At 41.3% G+C, this 19,178-nt stretch overlaps 1 protein-coding gene across 7 annotated transcripts in view; it reads left to right on the forward strand.

Annotated features, from left to right (window-relative positions):
* Positions 1 to 8,260: 8,260 nt before the first annotated feature.
* Positions 8,261 to 19,178, forward strand: part of Hsf2 (heat shock transcription factor 2) — a gene marked incomplete at its 5' end in the record, with an annotated part of 19,222 nt that continues 8,304 nt past the window's right edge. For 4 of the 7 annotated variants that reach the window (XM_013516603.1, XM_013516605.1, XM_013516607.1 and 1 more), the window contains 9 exon segments: positions 8,261 to 8,369; positions 8,513 to 8,640; positions 9,375 to 9,499; positions 11,447 to 11,522; positions 14,108 to 14,169; positions 15,548 to 15,635; positions 17,348 to 17,496; positions 17,820 to 18,059; positions 18,537 to 18,642. In XM_013516603.1, coding sequence (XP_013372057.1) covers positions 8,261 to 8,369; positions 8,513 to 8,640; positions 9,375 to 9,499; positions 11,447 to 11,522; positions 14,108 to 14,169; positions 15,548 to 15,635; positions 17,348 to 17,496; positions 17,820 to 18,059; positions 18,537 to 18,642 — 1,083 coding nt within the window. 7 annotated transcript variants of the gene reach the window in all.

The raw sequence follows: 19,178 nt of genomic DNA on the forward strand, positions 1-19,178 counted from the left end.
TGTGTGTGTGTGTGTGTGTGTGTGAAGCGTTTGATGAACTCTGTACAGCTGTACCATGAAAGGTGAAAATAAGAGAGTCACCCACTAGTATGTACTTAAAATAAACAGATGTCTCATGCCTTTCATCAGTCAGAGGATTAGCATCGCTGGGGATGGATCAGCCGGTCCGTTACTCAGCAGACCTGGTCCTGTGCAGCTTGGGCTGCCGTATCTCCTCCCCGAGCTGACGTTTTCTTGCCTTGTTGGGTTGGAGCAGCCTCTTTATCTGTGCTGTCTAGCGAACATGCCTAAACATATTGGTAATTGGTTTGAACAAAAGAATACTATATCGGCAGCAGGTCTAGTGTACTCTGATCAGCCAAAGTATTTTAATATCATACTCCTTGGGCATGATCAAATGTGCAGTTTCGTATAAACCCATAAATGCATAAATTTTGTTAATTCTAAGTGACTCTTTTTATCTATCCCACTAAGTCTAAGCTTGTATTTTAACTACCCACTTTTTAACACACCAATAGGACAGTCACAGTGTAAACTGGAGCCAGTCAGTGACTGTCCTAGAGAGAGTAGGTGTTTAGTCAGTGTTTGATAAATCAGTGAAATACCTGAAAATTAGTGGGAATTGTATTTGAAAAGAAGCTTAGAGATCTTCCAGCCAGTTTAGCGTCATGCTTTTTGTAGATGAGGACCCCAGGGTTGGCCGGTTCGATTACTTATCCATAACTATACAGCCGGCCTAGGTGGGCGATGAGAGGGTCACAAACAGCTCCGAGCTCCAAGATCGGTCTTCCGTCTGCTGCGCTGAATTTCATAAACCGGTGGGCAGCAGCGTGGTCCTCCGCAAGCCAGTGGGCAGTGGGCAGTCTCCCTAGGGCGAAGCCTGGTGTGCAGGGCAGCTGCCTCTCAGGCTTGCTCTCCCGCAGATGTTTCTAGGAGCAGTGCTAACATTGAGAGATAAGAGTTACATTAAACAGTGATGTTAGATGGAAAAACCAAAACAGTTTACTCTCATCTTTTAAAAGTCGCTGTTTATGGTTGTTTCTGGTTTCCTTCAAACTGGTTGTGCTGAACTTTGGTTGATGTAATTTAGCATTTAAACTATCTCAGTGAAAATCATATGAAGGCCTTTTAAAAGAAGCAGATGTTTTGGGTATGAGGCAGTGTTTGGGGCATTTTTCCTCCCGTAGGTGGAAGGTAATTGACTACTCTGGCTTAAGTGTAAGGCAAAGAGAGAAAACTCTTTAATTTGGAAAGCTTGGCTTAATAATTGTGAAGACTTACCATGTATTTTTATTTTGTCTTTGAAATTTGTAATGTGACAAAATTGAAAAGTGAAATATGTTCATTTTGACCATTAGGTATAGGGATATAATATTCTCAGTGATCAGAATTATGTGTTAGTGACTCAAAATATAGGTCCTTAGGTTCGGAGTGTCTTTTTTTTTTTTTTTTTTTTGGTTTTTCTCTGGTACCGGGAACCGAACTCACGACCTTGCGCTTGCCAGGCAGGCGCTTTTGCCGCTGAGCTAAATCCCCAGCCCCCGGAGTGTCTTTAAAGAAAACATACCGTGTGTATTTCAGTTTTTCCCGTATTCATCCCAAAACAAAAAGTTTCCCTTTTTTCTCCAGTTTTTTTTTTCAAAACATTTTCCATAACTTAAAGATTTAATGTACCATTCTTGGCTCTGGTAAACAGTTGCTGCAATAATCAAGAAGAAAGACAGCACTTCAGACAACCGCAGCACGTCCTAACTGTAACATGGTGCTAAAGCACAGGCACATGTTGAGCTTGGAAGCGACTGGAGAAACTTGATACTGAGAGACAAGAGGTTATGGAGGTTAGATGCAAGTTTTTACCTCCATAGGGAAAAACAACTTTTACTGTTGAAACTTGATAATGAGCATATGCTCAGTGAAGCACTACTGAAAAAAAAAGGAAGAAGTGGAAGGTCATTGTTTTTGGTGCTTTTTCTTTTGTCTGAGTTCTCAGGACTGCTTAGGAAGGCTGCTGTTCCCCACTAATGACCTCATACCCATTTGTTCCACCTTGCGCGCTCTTTGCTGTTCTCATCTGTTCTTTTCCTCTCAGATCAGGAGAGAGGAATCGGAAGTGGGAGAAGGAATGCAGCCAGACCTCCAGCATGCTCTGGCTGTGTGGATGCGTTTGAGCTGTTGCCCGTAGACTGACTACCCAGTGTGCTGTGTTACTGTGTTGGACATCCCAGCAACCGCAGCTTTGTTTTGGTATTCCTAGTGAAAACAAGAAAGGCCACAAGTGTGAAAGAATGGTGGTAGAATTAATCTTAGGTGGGCCTGCTGAAAAGGTTATTCTTGGAGTGCTCCTTTGTATATGTAAGAGAGAGAAAAGACTTGGAAGAAATGGTGAACATTACGTTATAAACTGGTTGTTAAAGCTACAAATTTCTGTTCTGATAAATGTTTTCAAATAATGAGGCTGAAGTATTAGATACTAGTGAGAATATTGTGAGCGCTGTACTCCAGGAGCGCAGAAAGGTTACGTGGGCAGTAACAGCTGTGCCACTCTTCAGAAGTTTGCCAACATTTGTGGAGAAGGCTTGAAAGGAAGGGGCTCTCAGGGCTTCTGCCCTTGGTGTAATGTTTCAGGAGAGGAGAGAGCTGCGTGTAGTGTTGCTGGAGCCTCGCAGGTTTGTGGCAGTGAGGGCAGGTTTCGCACTTAGTTCCATGACTAACCGGAATGCGGATGGAAGGGACACCATTAGTGGAGACAGTGTGAGAAGGTGGTTGAGGCCAGTGTGTGAGAAAGAGCAGAGAGAAGCAAGACTTTCTTCTCAGTTGATAGAATCTGAGAGTTGAAATTCTGAAAATGTTACCTAGCCCGCTCGGCCAGAGATTCATGTAGTGAATTAGTCGTAAGTACTGGCTGATCTGTAGGACCACTGTGCTGTGTGCCACATGTTCATTGAGCAGTGACGCCGACTAAACTGCCTGTCTTCCTGGGGCTTAGGTTCGAGTGGAGAGCACCCCTAAAAGTAAGCAGACCCAACTCCGGGTAGTGATAAGTACTTTATAGGAAATGAAACAGGGTAAACAGATTGTATCAGGTCCAATCCAGTCAGAAGGCAGAATTCCTATAATTTTAACAGGGGACGTTTGGTAGACTTGCTAACTGTGTCAGAGGAGTTGGAGTGAGGAAAGCCAGCGTATAGGGATAGGTAGATGGACATGCCCCTCTTGATAGGGCTCAGATAGTGTCCACGGAGGAGCTGATTCCCCCGAGGCAAAGCTCCTGGCCTCATTGGTGACAGGGTGGCCTTGTCTCTCCGATCAGCGGAGGAGTCACTGAGCTGCACTGGACCTCAGCATCCTTCGCAGCTCCGGGGAGGGGTTGGAGAGCCAGAGCCGGAATGCTGGAGCCTGGTCATGCCCTCCGCTTCCTTACTCTCCAGCTGCTGTTTGCTGCAGAGGTAGAGTCATGGCCTTAAAATCAGCAAGACTGAAATATATATTTGCCTTTCAAGACAAATATATATTTGTCAGTGCCTGCTTTAGAGTACCCGAGAAAGCTGTGGTTGGGAAGGTGTTTTGTAGGGATACTGCTTTGAAACCTCCCAGGGTGGCGAGAGTGACAGGGAGAGTTCCCCTCTGCAGTTGATGCTGACCACTTAGGTGTTACAAGGTGCTGGAGAGCCTCTTCACACTGCAGCAGCCTCCAAGGACACGCTGCTACTGAGAGACTGAGCGACTGAGAACACCTTCCTCCTGTCTTCTCTTTCCAGGATACTCCACCAACAAAGCTTGACATCAAGGCAGTTACAAAAAGATAGTTTTTAAGGGGCCCTGTTCCATGTTTCCAGAATACATAGTAAATGAAATTTCAGACCAATAAGTTGATAATTGGTACATAAACTGAGTGGACTTTGAATATTTTCGGAAGATGCAGAGGACAGCCTTTCTGCAGAGGTGGCATTTGAGCAGGCCTGAGTGATTAGCCTGTGTAGGTCGGAGGGGATGGCCCACGAGAAGGCTGGGGTGTGGTGCGTTGAAGGAAAGGAGCCCTGCAGAGGAGAGTGTGCGAGCATGCCGAAAGGCAGGAGCAGGCCTCGTGGTGGTGGTAGAGTGAAATGAAACCGGTTAGAAGATGGTCCGTTTCCAGTATGGTGCTGGAAGTAGTGGTGGCTGAGAGTAGGCTAGCAGCAGTAGAATTGGCAGTAGTTGGAGGAGGGACAGCAAAGAGCTAAGAATGACTCATAGATTTGACCTGAGCAGCAGGGCAAATCCCCTTGCTGAGAGGGAAAGATTAGGAAAAACGTTAGCTGGGGATACTGCTGGCCACTTTTTAAATTTAAAGGGGCCTGCATCACTAGTATTACAGGTTGAGCATACCTGATTGGAAATCCAAAATCTTCCAAGTCTGAAACTTTCTGTAGGTTTTTGAAATCAGGGCTTCCCAAATCAGTAAAGTCTGTGCATCTGTTCCAGTCTTTTTTTAAATCTTCCATCTGAAACATCAACGTGCCAGGCATTTTGATACTAAGGATACCAGCCTGTGTTTGACAGCTGGTTCATTGTGCTTGCATTCGATGAGCACATTCCCTCACGCGGTCACCTGCTTTCAGAATGGGTGGGGAAGCACAGTGTGGAGAACAGGAATCTTGCAACAGCTGGACTGACTTCTGTGCTTGAGGATGTCCAAGTGGGAGTGTGACGGGGTGTTGGATGTGACGAGCCTTCAGGGTGGAGTGTGGAGCTCACCAGTGGCAGAGTCGTGGGACTGAGTGAAGTCATCTGGGAAGACAAGAGAAGACAAAAGGAGCTGAAAATTTAGAGATTATGAAGGCAAAGAAAAGCCAGCAAAAGAGACCAGGAAGGAAATCAAGGGAGTCAGTCATGGAAGTTGAATGAACAAGTAGCTCAGGAAAGGCCCCATCAACGGTGTAAGGTGTGCACCTCTGGGATAAGCCAGAGTCAGTGAGGGCTGTGTATGACTGGGGAACAGGCTGTGGCGATTTTAACCTCAAGACAGCCCATGGTGTTTCCCAATTAGAAAAGAACCAGCTGACTCTCCTCCTGTTAGCCAAGCAAAGATTTGCCATTGACCCACCTTTTCAAACTGGACTTCTCATCATTTTTAATTTTTACTAATCTAGTGGATATAAAATGTTAGCTCTATGAGATTTGATGTTTCTCATGTATATGTGTGTGTGTATACACACACACACACACACACATATACGTATACTTACATATTTTACCCATTTGTGTCCTGTGAAATGTTTGTTTTACCTACTTTTTTGTTTGTGGGCATTCCTTACACTGTATAGCATCATTTTTTGAGTATATATGTTCAGTTTCTCCTAGTTCCTGGCTTATCTTTTACTTTTTGATGAGCAGTTTGTAAATTTGGCATAATATATTAGTCTTTAGTGTGGTTCAGGTTTTTAATGTTTTTAACAAATAAAACTTGAGTAGCTAATAATTGGTTGTGATGACATCTCTCCCTCTGTACTTTAAAAAATTTTTTTAATTAAGAGACCTTAATGTATTAGTTATTTTAGGAGGAGTTAACAGCTTTACAGTGCTACATTTCCTTATAGCCTCTATTTTGATATTTTCTCGGAGATCCTACATTGTTTCACAGTTTATTTTTGATATCTACTGTTCTATAATTGTCATCATTTACTGTGTTGTAGTTTCAAGACGTGTTCTTTCAGTTTACTGTGTTGTAGTTTCTTATGTACCCAAAGGAGAAAACATAATTTACTTTCTTTGTATTGAAAAAAAATGTGCATTTTGTGTATGTCTTGATCCATGTGGAAGTGATTTTTGTGGATAGTTGAACGGATCTGATTTCCTTGTTTCTTGTACATTTGGCTGTCTAGCACTGTTACTGAATTGTTCAGTCCTCCCTTTTCAAGTGTGAATATGGCCACTTTCTTAATTTTGGGAAGATGTATGTAAGAAAAGTAACCATTCTAGGCACTGTGTGAGTGTTCACTTCACTACCATTGGTGGTAGTGCATTTGTGTTGATGTACAGCCGTTACCACCGTCCCTCTGCAGGAACTTTTCCTCTCTTCAGACTGAAATTGGACAGGATACAATGGGCCCTGCCAGCATGCTCCTGCCTGAGCCTGTTGTAAGCACCCTTCTGCCTGTAGGAAATAGGCTTTTCTGGATAATTCATAAAAGTAGAATTGTGCCATGTTTATCCTTTTGTGACTGAATCTCCTGGCAGAATCTCTGTAGCTTCATCAGTGTTGTGTCATGTGTTGTAATTTTTTTCCTTCATAAGGCTAAATAATCTTTCACTTTATGTTTATAGGACATGTTCTTTAATGTTCTTCTTTTGATGGCCACTTAGGTTGATTCCCTCTTTTAGCTATTGTGAATAATGTTACTGCAAACGGGATATAAATATCCGTTCAAATTCTGGCTTTTAAAAAATTACAGCTACAAAAAAAAGCTTGGTATGGTGGCACATACTTGTCATCCCAGCACTTGGGAGGCTGAGGCAGGATGATTGTCACAAGTTTGAGGCCAGCCTGGGCTACATATTGAATTTAAGGCTGGCCTGGAGTCCACAGCAAGACCCTGTTTCAAAAAAAAAAAAAAAAGTATGTATCTAGAGTGGGACTTGTTGAAGCGTGTAGTATCCTGTGTTTGTTTCTGAGGAACCACCACACTGTATTCCTCAGCAGCCACATTGTGTGTGTCAGTTCACAAGGTTCATGTCTGTCCACATTCCACCAGCACTTAACTTCTGCTCTTTTGCTGTTAGCCAGCCATCCTAATAGTTGCAAAGTAGACGCTCATCGTGGCTTTGATTTTCATTTTCCTAATGATTAGTGAGATTGGGTAGCTTTTCGTATCTTTATTGGATAATTGTTTTACTTTGGGAGAAATGTCTGTTCAAGTCCCTTGCTCTTTTCTTTTTTCTCTTTTCTTGATGGTAGTGGGGATTGAACCCAAGGCCTTCATACTGAGCTACATCTCTAGCCCTTTTTATTTTTTTAATAATTGAGACAAGGTCACCAAGTTCCCCAGGCTAGACTCAAACTTGCAGTCTTCCTGCCTCAGCCTTCCAGAGTACTGGAATTAACTTGCCTTTTTTATGGCTTGGTATGATATATTTTGAACTAGTATATGTTTATGATGCATAATAACTACATTCATCTTAGAGATTTGTTACATAGCCATATCATATCTTAATCATTTTACGTCCCCTTCCCGTCCCATCCTGCTGTCCCCCCACCTCCACATGTATCTTTTATTTTGCATTTTAATTATTTATATATATTTTTAATGAAGAACAAATTTTATTTTGAAAATAGATCTCAGTAACAATGAAATACCAAAAGCTGGTTAAATATTGATATTTTGAATTGGGTTTTTGGTTTTGTTTTTGTGTTTGAATTGTAGTTCTCGTGTAACAGGTATATACCAGGTGCAGTTTACAAATCTCTTACCCCTTTCTGTGGGTTGCCTTTTCACACTATTGCTAGTGTTCTTTGTCCCCAAATTTTAAAATGTGATGTTCTATATGTCTGTTTTTTTGCTTTCATTGCCTATAGTTTGGTGTCATGTCCAAGGAATCATTGCCAAAGCCAGCGTTTTGAAGATTTTTCTCTAAAATTCTTATCATCTTAGCGCTTGTTTAGCTCCTCGATCTAACTCTCCTTGAGTTAGTCTTTATAGATGGTGTCAGGCGCAGGCCCTACTTTATTCTTTCGAATGTAAAGATCTCGTTTTCTCAGCACCTGCTGTTGAAGACTCTGCTTTTCCCCATGGGATGGTCATTGTGTCAGTCTGGGAAAAACCCTGACAGGCTTTAGTTCTGGGCTGTGTTTTTTCCCATTCATCCGTATGTCTGTCTTTATGTCAGTTCCATGGTGTTTTGATTACTATATTTTTGTAGTAGTAAGTTTCCAGTTTAGTTTTTACTTTCATTTTGATTTGTGTGTGGTTTCTGAGATAGAGTCCTGCTGCATAGGCCCAGCTGGTCTGGAACTGGCAGCAAACCTGCTCCTCAGCCTCCTGCGTGCTAACTACTCCCTCTCTTTTTCTTATGTAATACTACAGGACGTGCTGCTGCTTTCCATTAGAGGTCAGTTAACATCAGAAAGTTTCATTGCCATTTGGCACTGTATTGCAGTTTGGTTTTGTTGCCACCGTTGGGCGTAGAGTTGTGTGAAGCTATCTCAGGGCTGCAGGGTCTGAACTCCTGTCTGACTGTACATCAGAGGGCCTCAACTAACTGACCTTCTCTGGTTTCTCTTCAGAATGGTCAGAGTTTTTTGGTCTTGGATGAACAAAGATTTGCAAAAGAAATTCTTCCCAAATACTTCAAGCACAATAACATGGCGAGCTTTGTGAGGCAGCTGAACATGTGTGAGTATGGGCAGCCACTTTTTTGTGGTGCTTGATGAAGCCTTTCTTCTTGTTCGGATGATAGAGGGAATCATTTGCAGCTAGCATCCTTTATGTTTAACTTTTGGCCCATTTTAGTCGTGTGAATTTTGAATCTCTTCCAGATGGTTTCCGTAAAGTAGTGCACATCGACTCTGGAATTGTAAAGCAGGAAAGAGACGGTCCTGTTGAATTTCAGCACCCTTACTTCAAACAAGGCCAGGATGACTTATTGGAGAACATTAAAAGGAAGGTGAGGCGTTGTTAATGTAAATTATCTGAGTATTGACGTGCCAGAAATCAAGAAGGCACACGAATGCACAGGTGTTCTTGCTGAGACGGATTAGACTCAGAACGCTTGAACTGTGTCACGTGTGCGTGCATCACCACCACCACACACACACACACACCCCGCCCTATCCCATGCTCAGCTCTGCCCGGGCTCCTCAACACGTCTACAGGGAAGGGAATGCTCATAGCACTGTGACTGAGGGGAGAGCCACACGTTGTAGTCGGACGGATCACTCCTCCTGAGTCATGTGAAAAATAAGCTTTTGCTCGAATAGCAGCTCCATAGAGAACTTTCCTGTGTAGTTCACTGTTACATCCTGTGTGTCCAGAATGAGTCCCTTACACATAGCGGGCGTGCTCTATCACATTGCTTAATGAATGGTACTGTGTGGTACGTTAAATTAAGTGTGGAATGAGTTAATGAAACTTGGGGGAATTATGGGAAGTTTGGCTGAATGGGGACGCGAGAAGGACCCTAAGGTGTTCCTGCTTGTGGGAACTTTAACTGCTGTTTGAATGATTATTCCTTGCTTCCACTTGGATTGAGCTGAGAAGTTCCTCTCACCCTAGAATTCTGTCCTGGGCTTTTGAAACCAGATCTCACTTCTCAATAGGCTGCAAAATCATCTTTTAGGTTTGAATTGTAATTGTGGGTGTTTAGTGTATGTTTGATTTTCTGCATTTGTTTTTTGGAAGGTTTCATCTTCAAAACCAGAAGATAATAAAATTCGTCAGGAAGATTTAACGAAAATAATAAGTAGTGCTCAGAAGGTTCAAATAAAGCAAGAAACTATTGAGTCCAGGCTTTCAGAATTAAAAAGGTAAAGTATTTCCAAATAGAAAGTATATGTAGGGGGTTGAAGGTTGTATGATATTTTAAATAGTCACTGTTGAAGCCAAATCAAAGATCATTTTTCTGCAAGTGTTGGTTCCCTTCTGATTGGTTGCCATAGACTTTACCCTAATTGTATGTTTTAATTGCAGTGATCAAAAGAATATATAAAAATAAGTACATCAAAATAACTTGTTATGTAAGCTTACTGACGAAACATTAACAGATCTTTATGTTAGTTTAAGAAACATAATTCTGCTCAGGTAAGTTTTCACACAAATGAGGGCACACGTTAAAAAAATCCTACATATTACCCAACCTTTCACTTACGGATGTTTCTTAAAATTCCTCTGTGTGGCCTACTGCTCAGGAAAAAGTAGGACAGGAGAAATAGGAAAGAAAGGACACAAGAGGGCTGCCCTACTTCATACTTCATGCAGGCCTGGGAAAGTGGTCTTTGATCTTCAGAAAGTGTCTTTGTTTTTTGTTTGTTTGTTTTTGTTTTTTTCCGGTACTAGGAATCGAACTCACGTCCTTGAATTTCCCAGGCAGGTGCTGTGCCACTGAGCTAAACCCCAGCCCCGGCTTTATTTGTTTTACTGCTTTACTTGGTAGCATTTTGCTAACTTGCCATGGTGATAACTTGTATTTTACTCTTCTCACTAAGTAGCTGGTATTTTTCCTCAGTAATTGGCGATGGCTTGAGGATGGTTTATTCATGTGTTCTTTCTCCCATTTTAAATGTGGGACATTCATTATTACTGACTCAATAGCATCATTAAAAGTGACCTTGGAATTTGAATCCTTCGCAGTAGGCATTATGCTTTCCGGTTTTTCATATTTTGTATGAGTGCTGTTTATTCCTTTTTCGTCTGCCCGCTTTCCGTTGATCCAGTTCTTTGCATCTCAGTTTAGCCCTTCAGGAAATGGATTCTCAAATTATCCTTTCAGGTCTTATCTCCTGTGCTCATAAGCAGATAACTCATCTTTAAATATAAGTAAAAAAAAATAGTAGTTATTAAGTACTAGCAAAATCTCCACCTGTGTATATAAATCCATAGTCATTTTTATAATAGCCCAGGTTAAAGATGATGGCTTTTGTGAAGACTTTCAGAATACTGGAAATTAAAACTTTTGATAGTTGGTTTATCTTCTGCACCTCAGCATATCAGCTCTGCTAATAGTTAATATTTAATTGAAGTTTCAGTTACAAAAATAAATGAGGGAAAAGAAGCTGTTAATATTGGCAGGTTATTAGTTTGCTATATCCATGGATGTATTTTTTATTTTTAAATAAAGCATATTGTAATAGTTTGCATATGCTTGTGTTTGACCCAGGTCTTACAGTAGTTTTAGAGTCTGACGTATAATTGAGTTTGACATCAATAGAGAATTATCTATATGATACTGGGCCTTTTTCCTCAGTTCTCTGAACTCCAGGGTCCTCACTCATAAAATGCAGTGATTCGTTTCTTGGCCGTTTATAGCGAAGTTTAAATAAGTAGAACACATAAAATGTTTAAGACCTGGAACATACCAAGCACATGGATAAACATCTCTTGCTTTTCTTTCCTGAACTGAGTCACAAGGTCAGAGCTGAGTTGGTAGCCATACCTTAAAGGTTAGCTTATCTTTAAACATGTAGTAATGAACCAGACTGTCAAAAGGAGTAAATCGCCTACTAGTGTGTGGATGTAGGTATGTATCTGAAGTTTTGCATATATATTGCCCTGGGTAGCAGATCCTGCAGATAAGCGATTCTGAAGCATGCCAGGATAGTTGCTATTCCTGGGTAATCAGTGCTGTTTCCTAGTCTTACAAAAAGAGGTGGTATAGTAAAAACAAGTGCAGTTCTCTGGTATTCTTAAAGATATTGAGATGTGGTTTTCTGATTAGATTTTTTATGGCTTTATTTTTTATTTTTGATAAATTGTAGTGAGAATGAGTCCCTTTGGAAGGAGGTGTCAGAATTAAGAGCAAAACATGCACAACAGCAGCAAGTTATTCGAAAGGTAAGAAGCTCTTTTCGCTGTGACTGAACCTGCATTGTTGAATGAGTACTGTGTGTGACTGAAAAATCTGCTGGTAGTCAATAATTTCTCTTAGTTTTGGATACCCAGAACTAAAATTATCAAATATGAGCAGCTTAGGCCAACTGCTCTGTATCCCTTTTAGCAATAATGGAAACATTTTGCTAAAGATGGTCATCTTACCCTTCTACATGATATAGCTCTTACGGTAGAAAATGACCTTTTGAGGTACTTGAGTCATAGGAGCTTACTACACTACTAGTTTCTTCAGTGTTTTTTTAAATTGTAGAGCAGTCTTGTGTTTTGGGTTTTTTAGCTCTGTTTTCAGCAGTAGACACAGCTAGCCTGGTTAGAGGGGCAGTGAGTGCTGGGAAACGAGTCCTGCATTGGCACAGCTGTGCTGCAAGCAAGTGGCGTTGGCGCTCCGGCTTGTCGGCCGGTGTCCACGAGTCCGTCTTCACTCACCGACTGCCTTTGTTCACGAGAGGTAAAGCACGAAGGGCGGCAGGGCAGCTGTATTTTCCGATGAGTACATGCGAGTGTAAACAGCAGATTCTCCAGAGGGGAAGGTGGGGGCTTTTGAGAGTTCCTGGCCCCGGAGGTTCCTGGACTAAAAATAGAGGTCTGCTTTGGTACCTAGGGCTGTGGGGCCGAGCCAGAGCGGGGCTGGGCAGCAGTTGCAGCCCTGGGCTCACAGTGAGAACAGTATGGATGGTTTCTTAGCATTAGTGAGCGCATGAGGCCTGAGTGCGGCGGGATTCAGTGCTGTGTACTCGGAGACGTGGCGGTTTTGAGTCTCCTCTTACTAGTCCGTGCTTGCGTGTGCAGTGCTTGTGTCCTTGTGTGGAGTTAGCACATGAGCTGTGTATTCAACAAACTTGTACAGGTGACTGGGATGCCGAATGTGATTCAGAATATCGGATCTAAAATGTTGCACGCATTTTAATCTGTACTTCATAGAGGAAATCTGTTAGTATTTCAGAAAATAGTATTTTGGTTAAATGTAAATTTACAATATTCTATACTATGTAGATATTTTTCCTAAAAGCCAGGGTAGTTGGTAAAATAGTTGTATTACATTTCCAGTTTTCATGAAAATGAATGTATAGTCAGTTTTGAGTTTGATCTGTCTGTTTTGAGGAGTAGAGTTACATAATGCTTGTTGAAAACCTGTAGTTTTTAATCTGGCCTTGGAATTAGTTCCTGACTGTTTAAAGTTTGCCCTTAGATTCAGTGAGATGCGTGTGAGACTCGTTAAAGAACTCTTCAGGTGCAGAAGCTGCATGCTACAAGTGCCGTCCTTTCCTCTGAGGAAGAGCCCTGCACAGTGTGATAGCAGGGTGTGCAGAGCGCTGAGGTGGAGAGTAAATTTAGCCAGTGACTCATGTTCTCGTCAATCTAACGACGGGCATTTCTAGAATTTTCCTACAACACTTACAGATTTTAGAAGATTAAAGCTGAGCTGTTTCGTAGGTGCTTTAAGCTTTAATGTCTGTTCATCAGCTGGCAGCATTTTCTTTTGAATAAACAATTTAGGGGCTTTTTTAGGCTCTTAACTCTTCAGTTAAAATGTCTGCATTTTTGTCCTTCGAATATTTGGTATTGACAGTAGAGCAGACAGTTTAGTAAGCAAGCCTCTTTCGGAGAGGAATGCACTAAACAGTAGGTTTCTTAATTCATAATACTCTTTTAATCATGTAATTACATGGTAATTTCAAGTCCGTCTTCTGCATAATCTCATGGTCCTCTGCTCACTTTCAGCCTTCGTCCATTGCCTGTCTGGTCTTCATAGTTTACCTTATGGTCTCAACATGTTCAGCACATTAGTAGGGAGGATTTATGATTACCAACCTAGCTGTGCCCTACACCGCTGGTTATCATACAGTAATGTCACCGGGAGGGCTTACTAAGGTTCAGCTGCTCTGAACTCCAGTTAGCGTTCAGGAATTTCTGAAAATTTTCATGCATAGCGATTCCCTAGGCCACTGTTTCCAGGTTGTGGACCACACTTAAAGGAACACTACTATAAAATATGAAGGTTTATTCACTTGTCCAAAAGTTTTCCCTATAAATTCAATCAGATGGTCAAGATTCAATCACTGTCCTTGATTGAGAGTAAAAAGCTTTTTTGACAGATACGTCTCAATAGTAATCTTTATAGTATCAGGCAGAAAACATTCTCTAACTTAACGTTTTATGATCTACTTTGAGAGAATTGGCCCTTCCATTGGCCTGTAATTATATTACTTAGTGTAAGAAAAATGTTGCCTGTCAGACACCAACTTTTATTTTGCATTTTAATGCAATCTTCTTGAAAACATTTTAAATAAAAAGTTCAGACGTGTTAGTCAAGTTTGGTATTGTCATCAAAACAAAGAGCTGTCTAGAAGCTAATGTGACTCTTCGTACCCAGTTGTGAGATGTATTCAGATTTCAAATGTTAGCATGTGGGAAATTGTATGACTTAAAATTGAACACATATGTCATCAGACTTACTTTATAGGACTTAGGAATGTAAAGAATTAGAGTTTATGGTGGAAGAATTTTTATTGGTACTTTCCTTTCAGATTGTCCAGTTTATTGTGACATTGGTTCAGAATAACCAGCTTGTGAGTTTAAAACGTAAAAGGTAAGTGTTTATGCTAAAACATTTTGACATATACATAGGCATTTTAGGATTTAGCTACAAATGGCCTACAGTCCTGTGTATGTTCCTGATATACCAAAAGAATAGTCCTCCCTAGTTAAATTATATTTGTATCCCCAGAGTGACCTTGCAGGTTGAGTGTTCCTTATTCAGTATTTTTGGGATCAGAAGTGTTTTCGGATTTCAGATATTTTTGGATTTGGGGATATTTATATCTATGAGGTATCTTTGGGACAGGCTCTAAGTCGAATGAGAAATGACGTGTTTTATACACACCTTATTCACATAGCCTAAAGATAATGTTATATAATATTTTTACTATTTTATGCATGAAATAATACGTATCAAACACACCTGAAAGGGCTAGGAGGGTCTGACAAACTGTCGTGTGCCTGAATCTGACTGGCTGATCACCTGAGGTCAGGTGTGGAGTCTTTCATTTATGGTATCATATTGGTGCTCAGAAAGTTTGTGATTTTTGAGGCATTTTGGATTTTATAATTTTGGAGTAAGAATGTTCAACCTGTAGTTTGTTCTGCTGTCAATCTTTTGATGTTTTTGAGAGGTAAGAATAGCTTAAATCGTCACTTTACAGGCAGACATACAGTTAATAAAGCATCTATTTTTCGTTATATTAGCAGTTTAAAGTAGTGTTAGGAGGATCATGTGAGAGAAATTCCAAAAAAAGCTTACTTATTGAAAAAAGATCAGATTTTATTTTCTCTCTTAACTTTGAATCCACTCATAGGTTTTAAAAAGCTCTGTCTCAACCATAGGTTGTGATACCTATAAATGTCAGCAGCTGCCATCGTCACAGCTGAACCAGAAGAGTAATAGACAAAAGGAATAATTGGAAGGTGAAAGAGATTGTCTCTTCAAGGCTAGGATGTAGGCCAAGTTTAATTATGATTGCAGCTCTGTGGCTTCACCTCTGCTTTCACTAACTAGTTCTTAGGATGTTCCCTGTTTCTTTTAACCATGTAAGAACAGTGTGTAAAGAGTTGTTTGATTCAGTAGGCAGTGACGTTTGTCTGTAATTTATTGTATTTACCCTAACGAATAATAGGGAAGAATAGAACTGCAAGTCCTAGGCAGCGTTTATTTCCCAGACGCATCATGTTAAAGAGAGCCCCTGGCGGCTGCTGTGTTTGACTGATTCTGTGGAGGTGGAGACCCGACCCAAGACTTGCTCTCGCGGGGCGAGTGCTCTGCCGCCGAGCTGCGGCCCTGCTCCTGTGTGTCTGCACCAGTGTTTTATTTGATATGAAAATGTACTTGGGAGTGGGCACATTATTAAAAAAAATTAAATTCCTCATATTTTTGCTCCATGGAAGCCCATGAATTTTCTTCTGATTTCCAGGCCTCTACTTCTAAACACTAATGGAGCCCAAAAGAAGAATCTGTTTCAACACATAGTCAAAGAACCAGCTGATAATCACCACCACAAAGTAATTTTTTAATATGTGTTTTGTGTTGATTCTACCAGACTACAGATTCTATCGTGGCATTGTTTCATGCAGAGCTCAGCGAGTGATGGTGCAGGGGCTCATCCCCTACTTCTGTGAGGTCGCGACATCTTTCAGTGTTCGCTTTAGGTTATTTGTAAGAAGTCATTATAAAGACAGATGTCCTCGTTTCCTGTTTCTAAGCTTGTTTCTCTCCTTTCTGTCTTGAGAATGAATATTTCTCTTTCTCCTCTCATGGCTGTTTTATATGTGTGCATCTAGGAACAGTATTTGTATTGTTTTGCATATATCTAAACTTCATAAAACTGCAATCATTTTGTATATGTGACTTTACACTGTGTCTCTTTTTAGTTGCAGTTACTTTTGAGATTTATAAAACAAATGTTTAAGTGCTGTATAAATTGAACATTATGGTAATACAGTTATGATCATGTAATAAGATTACGCATTTTCCTGTTGGCTGCTGCTTCAGACTCCTATTATATGTGTGCATCAGCACCACTTTTCCTCTGGCAGTTTCAAAATAGTTTTATTTAATTTTTGCCAAGGGGACTTGGATAATTTGTCAGAGTTACATCCAGTTGTAGATTAGTCCAAAGTCCAGACCTCTTTGTAGTCATCTTACCATTGTTACTTTTCTTTTTGAAGCACTAGGGTCACATCTCCATGCTAGGCATTCCACTGTTGGGCTAACCTTGTTACTTTCAGATCTTAGAATTGGAAATCCCGCTTCAGATTTGTTACTGAACTGTCAAGACCCTCCATTGGAATTTCCTTCATATCTGATTCCTCTTCCAGCTGTTGTTTCTAAATAGTCAAGCATATTTAACTATTGTGTTTGTAGGGTTCAAGGAGTTTTAACTGGATTCATATTCTCTTGTATCTCTGTGATCTAGTGTTGAAATTTATAGATTTTTTGCATTATAATACTGATCTTAACCTACTTTTGAGAATTGAACTTTTTTGTAATTGATAGAACTATGTCATGAATGTATCTGTAGCTTAAAAAGCCAAGCTGACATTGCAGTGTGGAACAGCCAAATTGCTCTCTGTCTTTTTCTGGTTTTTCTGTTTTTTTTGTTTGTTTGTTTGTTTTGTTTTTGTCTTTTTGAGACAGAGTCTCGCTATGCAGTTCAGGCTGGCCTTGAGCTCACTTTGTAGCCCAGGCTGGTCTCAAATTCACAGTGATCTTTCTGCCTCAGCCTCCCGAGTGCTGGGATTACAGGCGTGCACCACCACGCCCAGCTGCTGTCTGTCTTTTAGTAAAGCTGTTTAGTAGGAATGAGTTGTCAAAGGAAGCCACTTGAGGTGAAATAATCCCTGTCAGCACAGTGGCCATCTGATTATGTTTCAAATGTCTGAAGTCCCCAGACTTTCTATTTTGTAGGTATAAATACATTAGAACTTGAAGCACCTTCCATGCAAACATTCCTGGGTTTATCACACACTGCTTTCACAGTAAAAGTAGTAACTAAGTAGAGCAGATCATATACCTCAGCCTTCTATGAATAGGTAGTGCTAATACCAGTTAGTGTATATGTCCCCTAAGGGCGGAAGGCATAGCTGCTTTGCTTACTGTTGTATTTCCAACATTTGAGAAATAGTATACGTGTGTCTTGTTTTTTAAATGATGCCCAGTTTGGTAGTCAGTATGATGTCAACTTTTGCAATGTGTTTTTTCCCTCATATTTTAGGTTCCACACAGTAGGACTGAAGGTTTAAAGCAAAGGGAGAGGATTTCAGATGACATCATCATTTATGACGTTACTGATGATAATGCAGAGGAAGAAAACGTCCCAGTTATTCCTGAAACGAATGAGGATGTTATTGCTGATTCCTCCAAGTAAGGAGTTTGTGAAATGTGATTTATGAAAATACTTAAATGTGAAGAAACCAATTTTTTTCTTCGATGACCTTCAGCCAGATAAAGTCCCCCCACACCAGCAAAGATGTAGTAAGAATTGGTTCTTGTTTTGGACTGTTAAAATAGGTGCTTCTCTGTGACCTTGTATCAAGTGAAGTGTCAGTACTTGTGATGAAGCTGCTTACCCAAGAAACGGAAGACTGGATAAACCTTTCGGTTTGGGGAGTTTCCACGAGTTAGTGGATACATTCAGTTTTGTGAATCAGTCTGAAAATGTAATTGGTTCTTTTCCACTGATGCAGCTGCAGCCAGTACCCTGACATTGTCATTGTTGAGGACGACAATGAAGATGAATATGCACCTGTCATTCAGAGCGGAGAGCAGACAGAATCGGCTAGAGAGTCCCCGAGTCCAGGCAGTGACGGCAGCAGCCCTCTCATGTCCAGTGCTGTCCAGCTAAACGGGTCCTCCAGCCTGACCACAGAAGACCCCGTGACCATGATGGACTCCATTCTCAACGACAACATTAACCTGCTGGGAAAGTGAGTGCTGATCGCGTGGTGGTCTGAGATCGCCTGCTTCCCCCATTCACCGCACTGTCTAGCTGTCGAATGAGCTTGTTTTCAGAGGATGGACCCACTGCTCTGCTCTTCTGCTGGGCAGGGTTGGGCTGGTAATGACAGAAATACAATCATTCCAAGAGGATAAATACTGAAGTTTGTGTGGAGGCTATGAATTTCTTAGTCCCATTTTCAAGGTCCTAAGTTGTGAGTAGGATCTCAAGATTGAAAACTGGTAAGGACCCAGGAGTTGTTGGGAGTGTTCTGTTGAGTCAAGTAGCAGTGATGATTTAAATGTCAGATGGATTTTGTTTTTGTTTCTGCTTTTTGGTACCGGGAATCAGACTCAGGACTTTGCACTTACCAGGGAGGTGCCTGTGCTGCTGAGCTGTAGCCCCGGTCCTAAATGTCACATGGAGAAGGCCTGACGCTTCCCTTTGAACTCGTTCTTTTCCTCAGGGTCGAGCTGTTGGACTACCTGGACAGCATTGACTGCAGCCTAGAGGACTTCCAAGCTATGCTGTCGGGAAGACAGTTCAGCATTGACCCAGACCTCCTCGTTGATGTAGGTAGTTGGATAAGCGTCCCTCTGCAGCTCATGTATCTGTTCAGGTGGATTATTTAGAAACCAGTGCATCTGGTTTCCCCCCACTTTCTGTTTGCATTTTGTTTTAATTGAAAGGTTTTATCACCGAGGATGAAGAGATGGGATTGGGATATTTGGAGGAGATTGATCACTCTTGCCGTGAGGGGAGCTCAGTTATTCCCCATAAGAGTGTCTCGGTTCTCTTCATTGGTGTTAGGCCAGGCCTTGTCTGGGCTTGTTGCTCTGATATGCTGGACTTTAGAGTACATTGTCTTGAGTAGAGATTAGTGGCAGTATTAGAAGTACTAGGACTCAGCATGGAGATGCTTCTTAATACTTGAGGAATTATTTCACTATATTTGCTGTGGTTTTTATACCGTATACCTTGAGTCGCAAGTTCTCCGTGTGCCAGTCCTCCCATCTGTGCTCCCGGCCCGGTGTGGTGTGGGTGTGACTCCTCCCGTCTGTGCTCCTGACCCTGGTGTGGTGTGGGTGTGACTCCTCCTCCCGTCTGT

The sequence above is a fragment of the Chinchilla lanigera genome, unplaced genomic scaffold (genome assembly GCF_000276665.1).
Source record: "Chinchilla lanigera isolate Chin_1 unplaced genomic scaffold, ChiLan1.0 scaffold00035, whole genome shotgun sequence".
NCBI classification, from domain to species: Eukaryota; Metazoa; Chordata; class Mammalia; order Rodentia; family Chinchillidae; genus Chinchilla; species Chinchilla lanigera.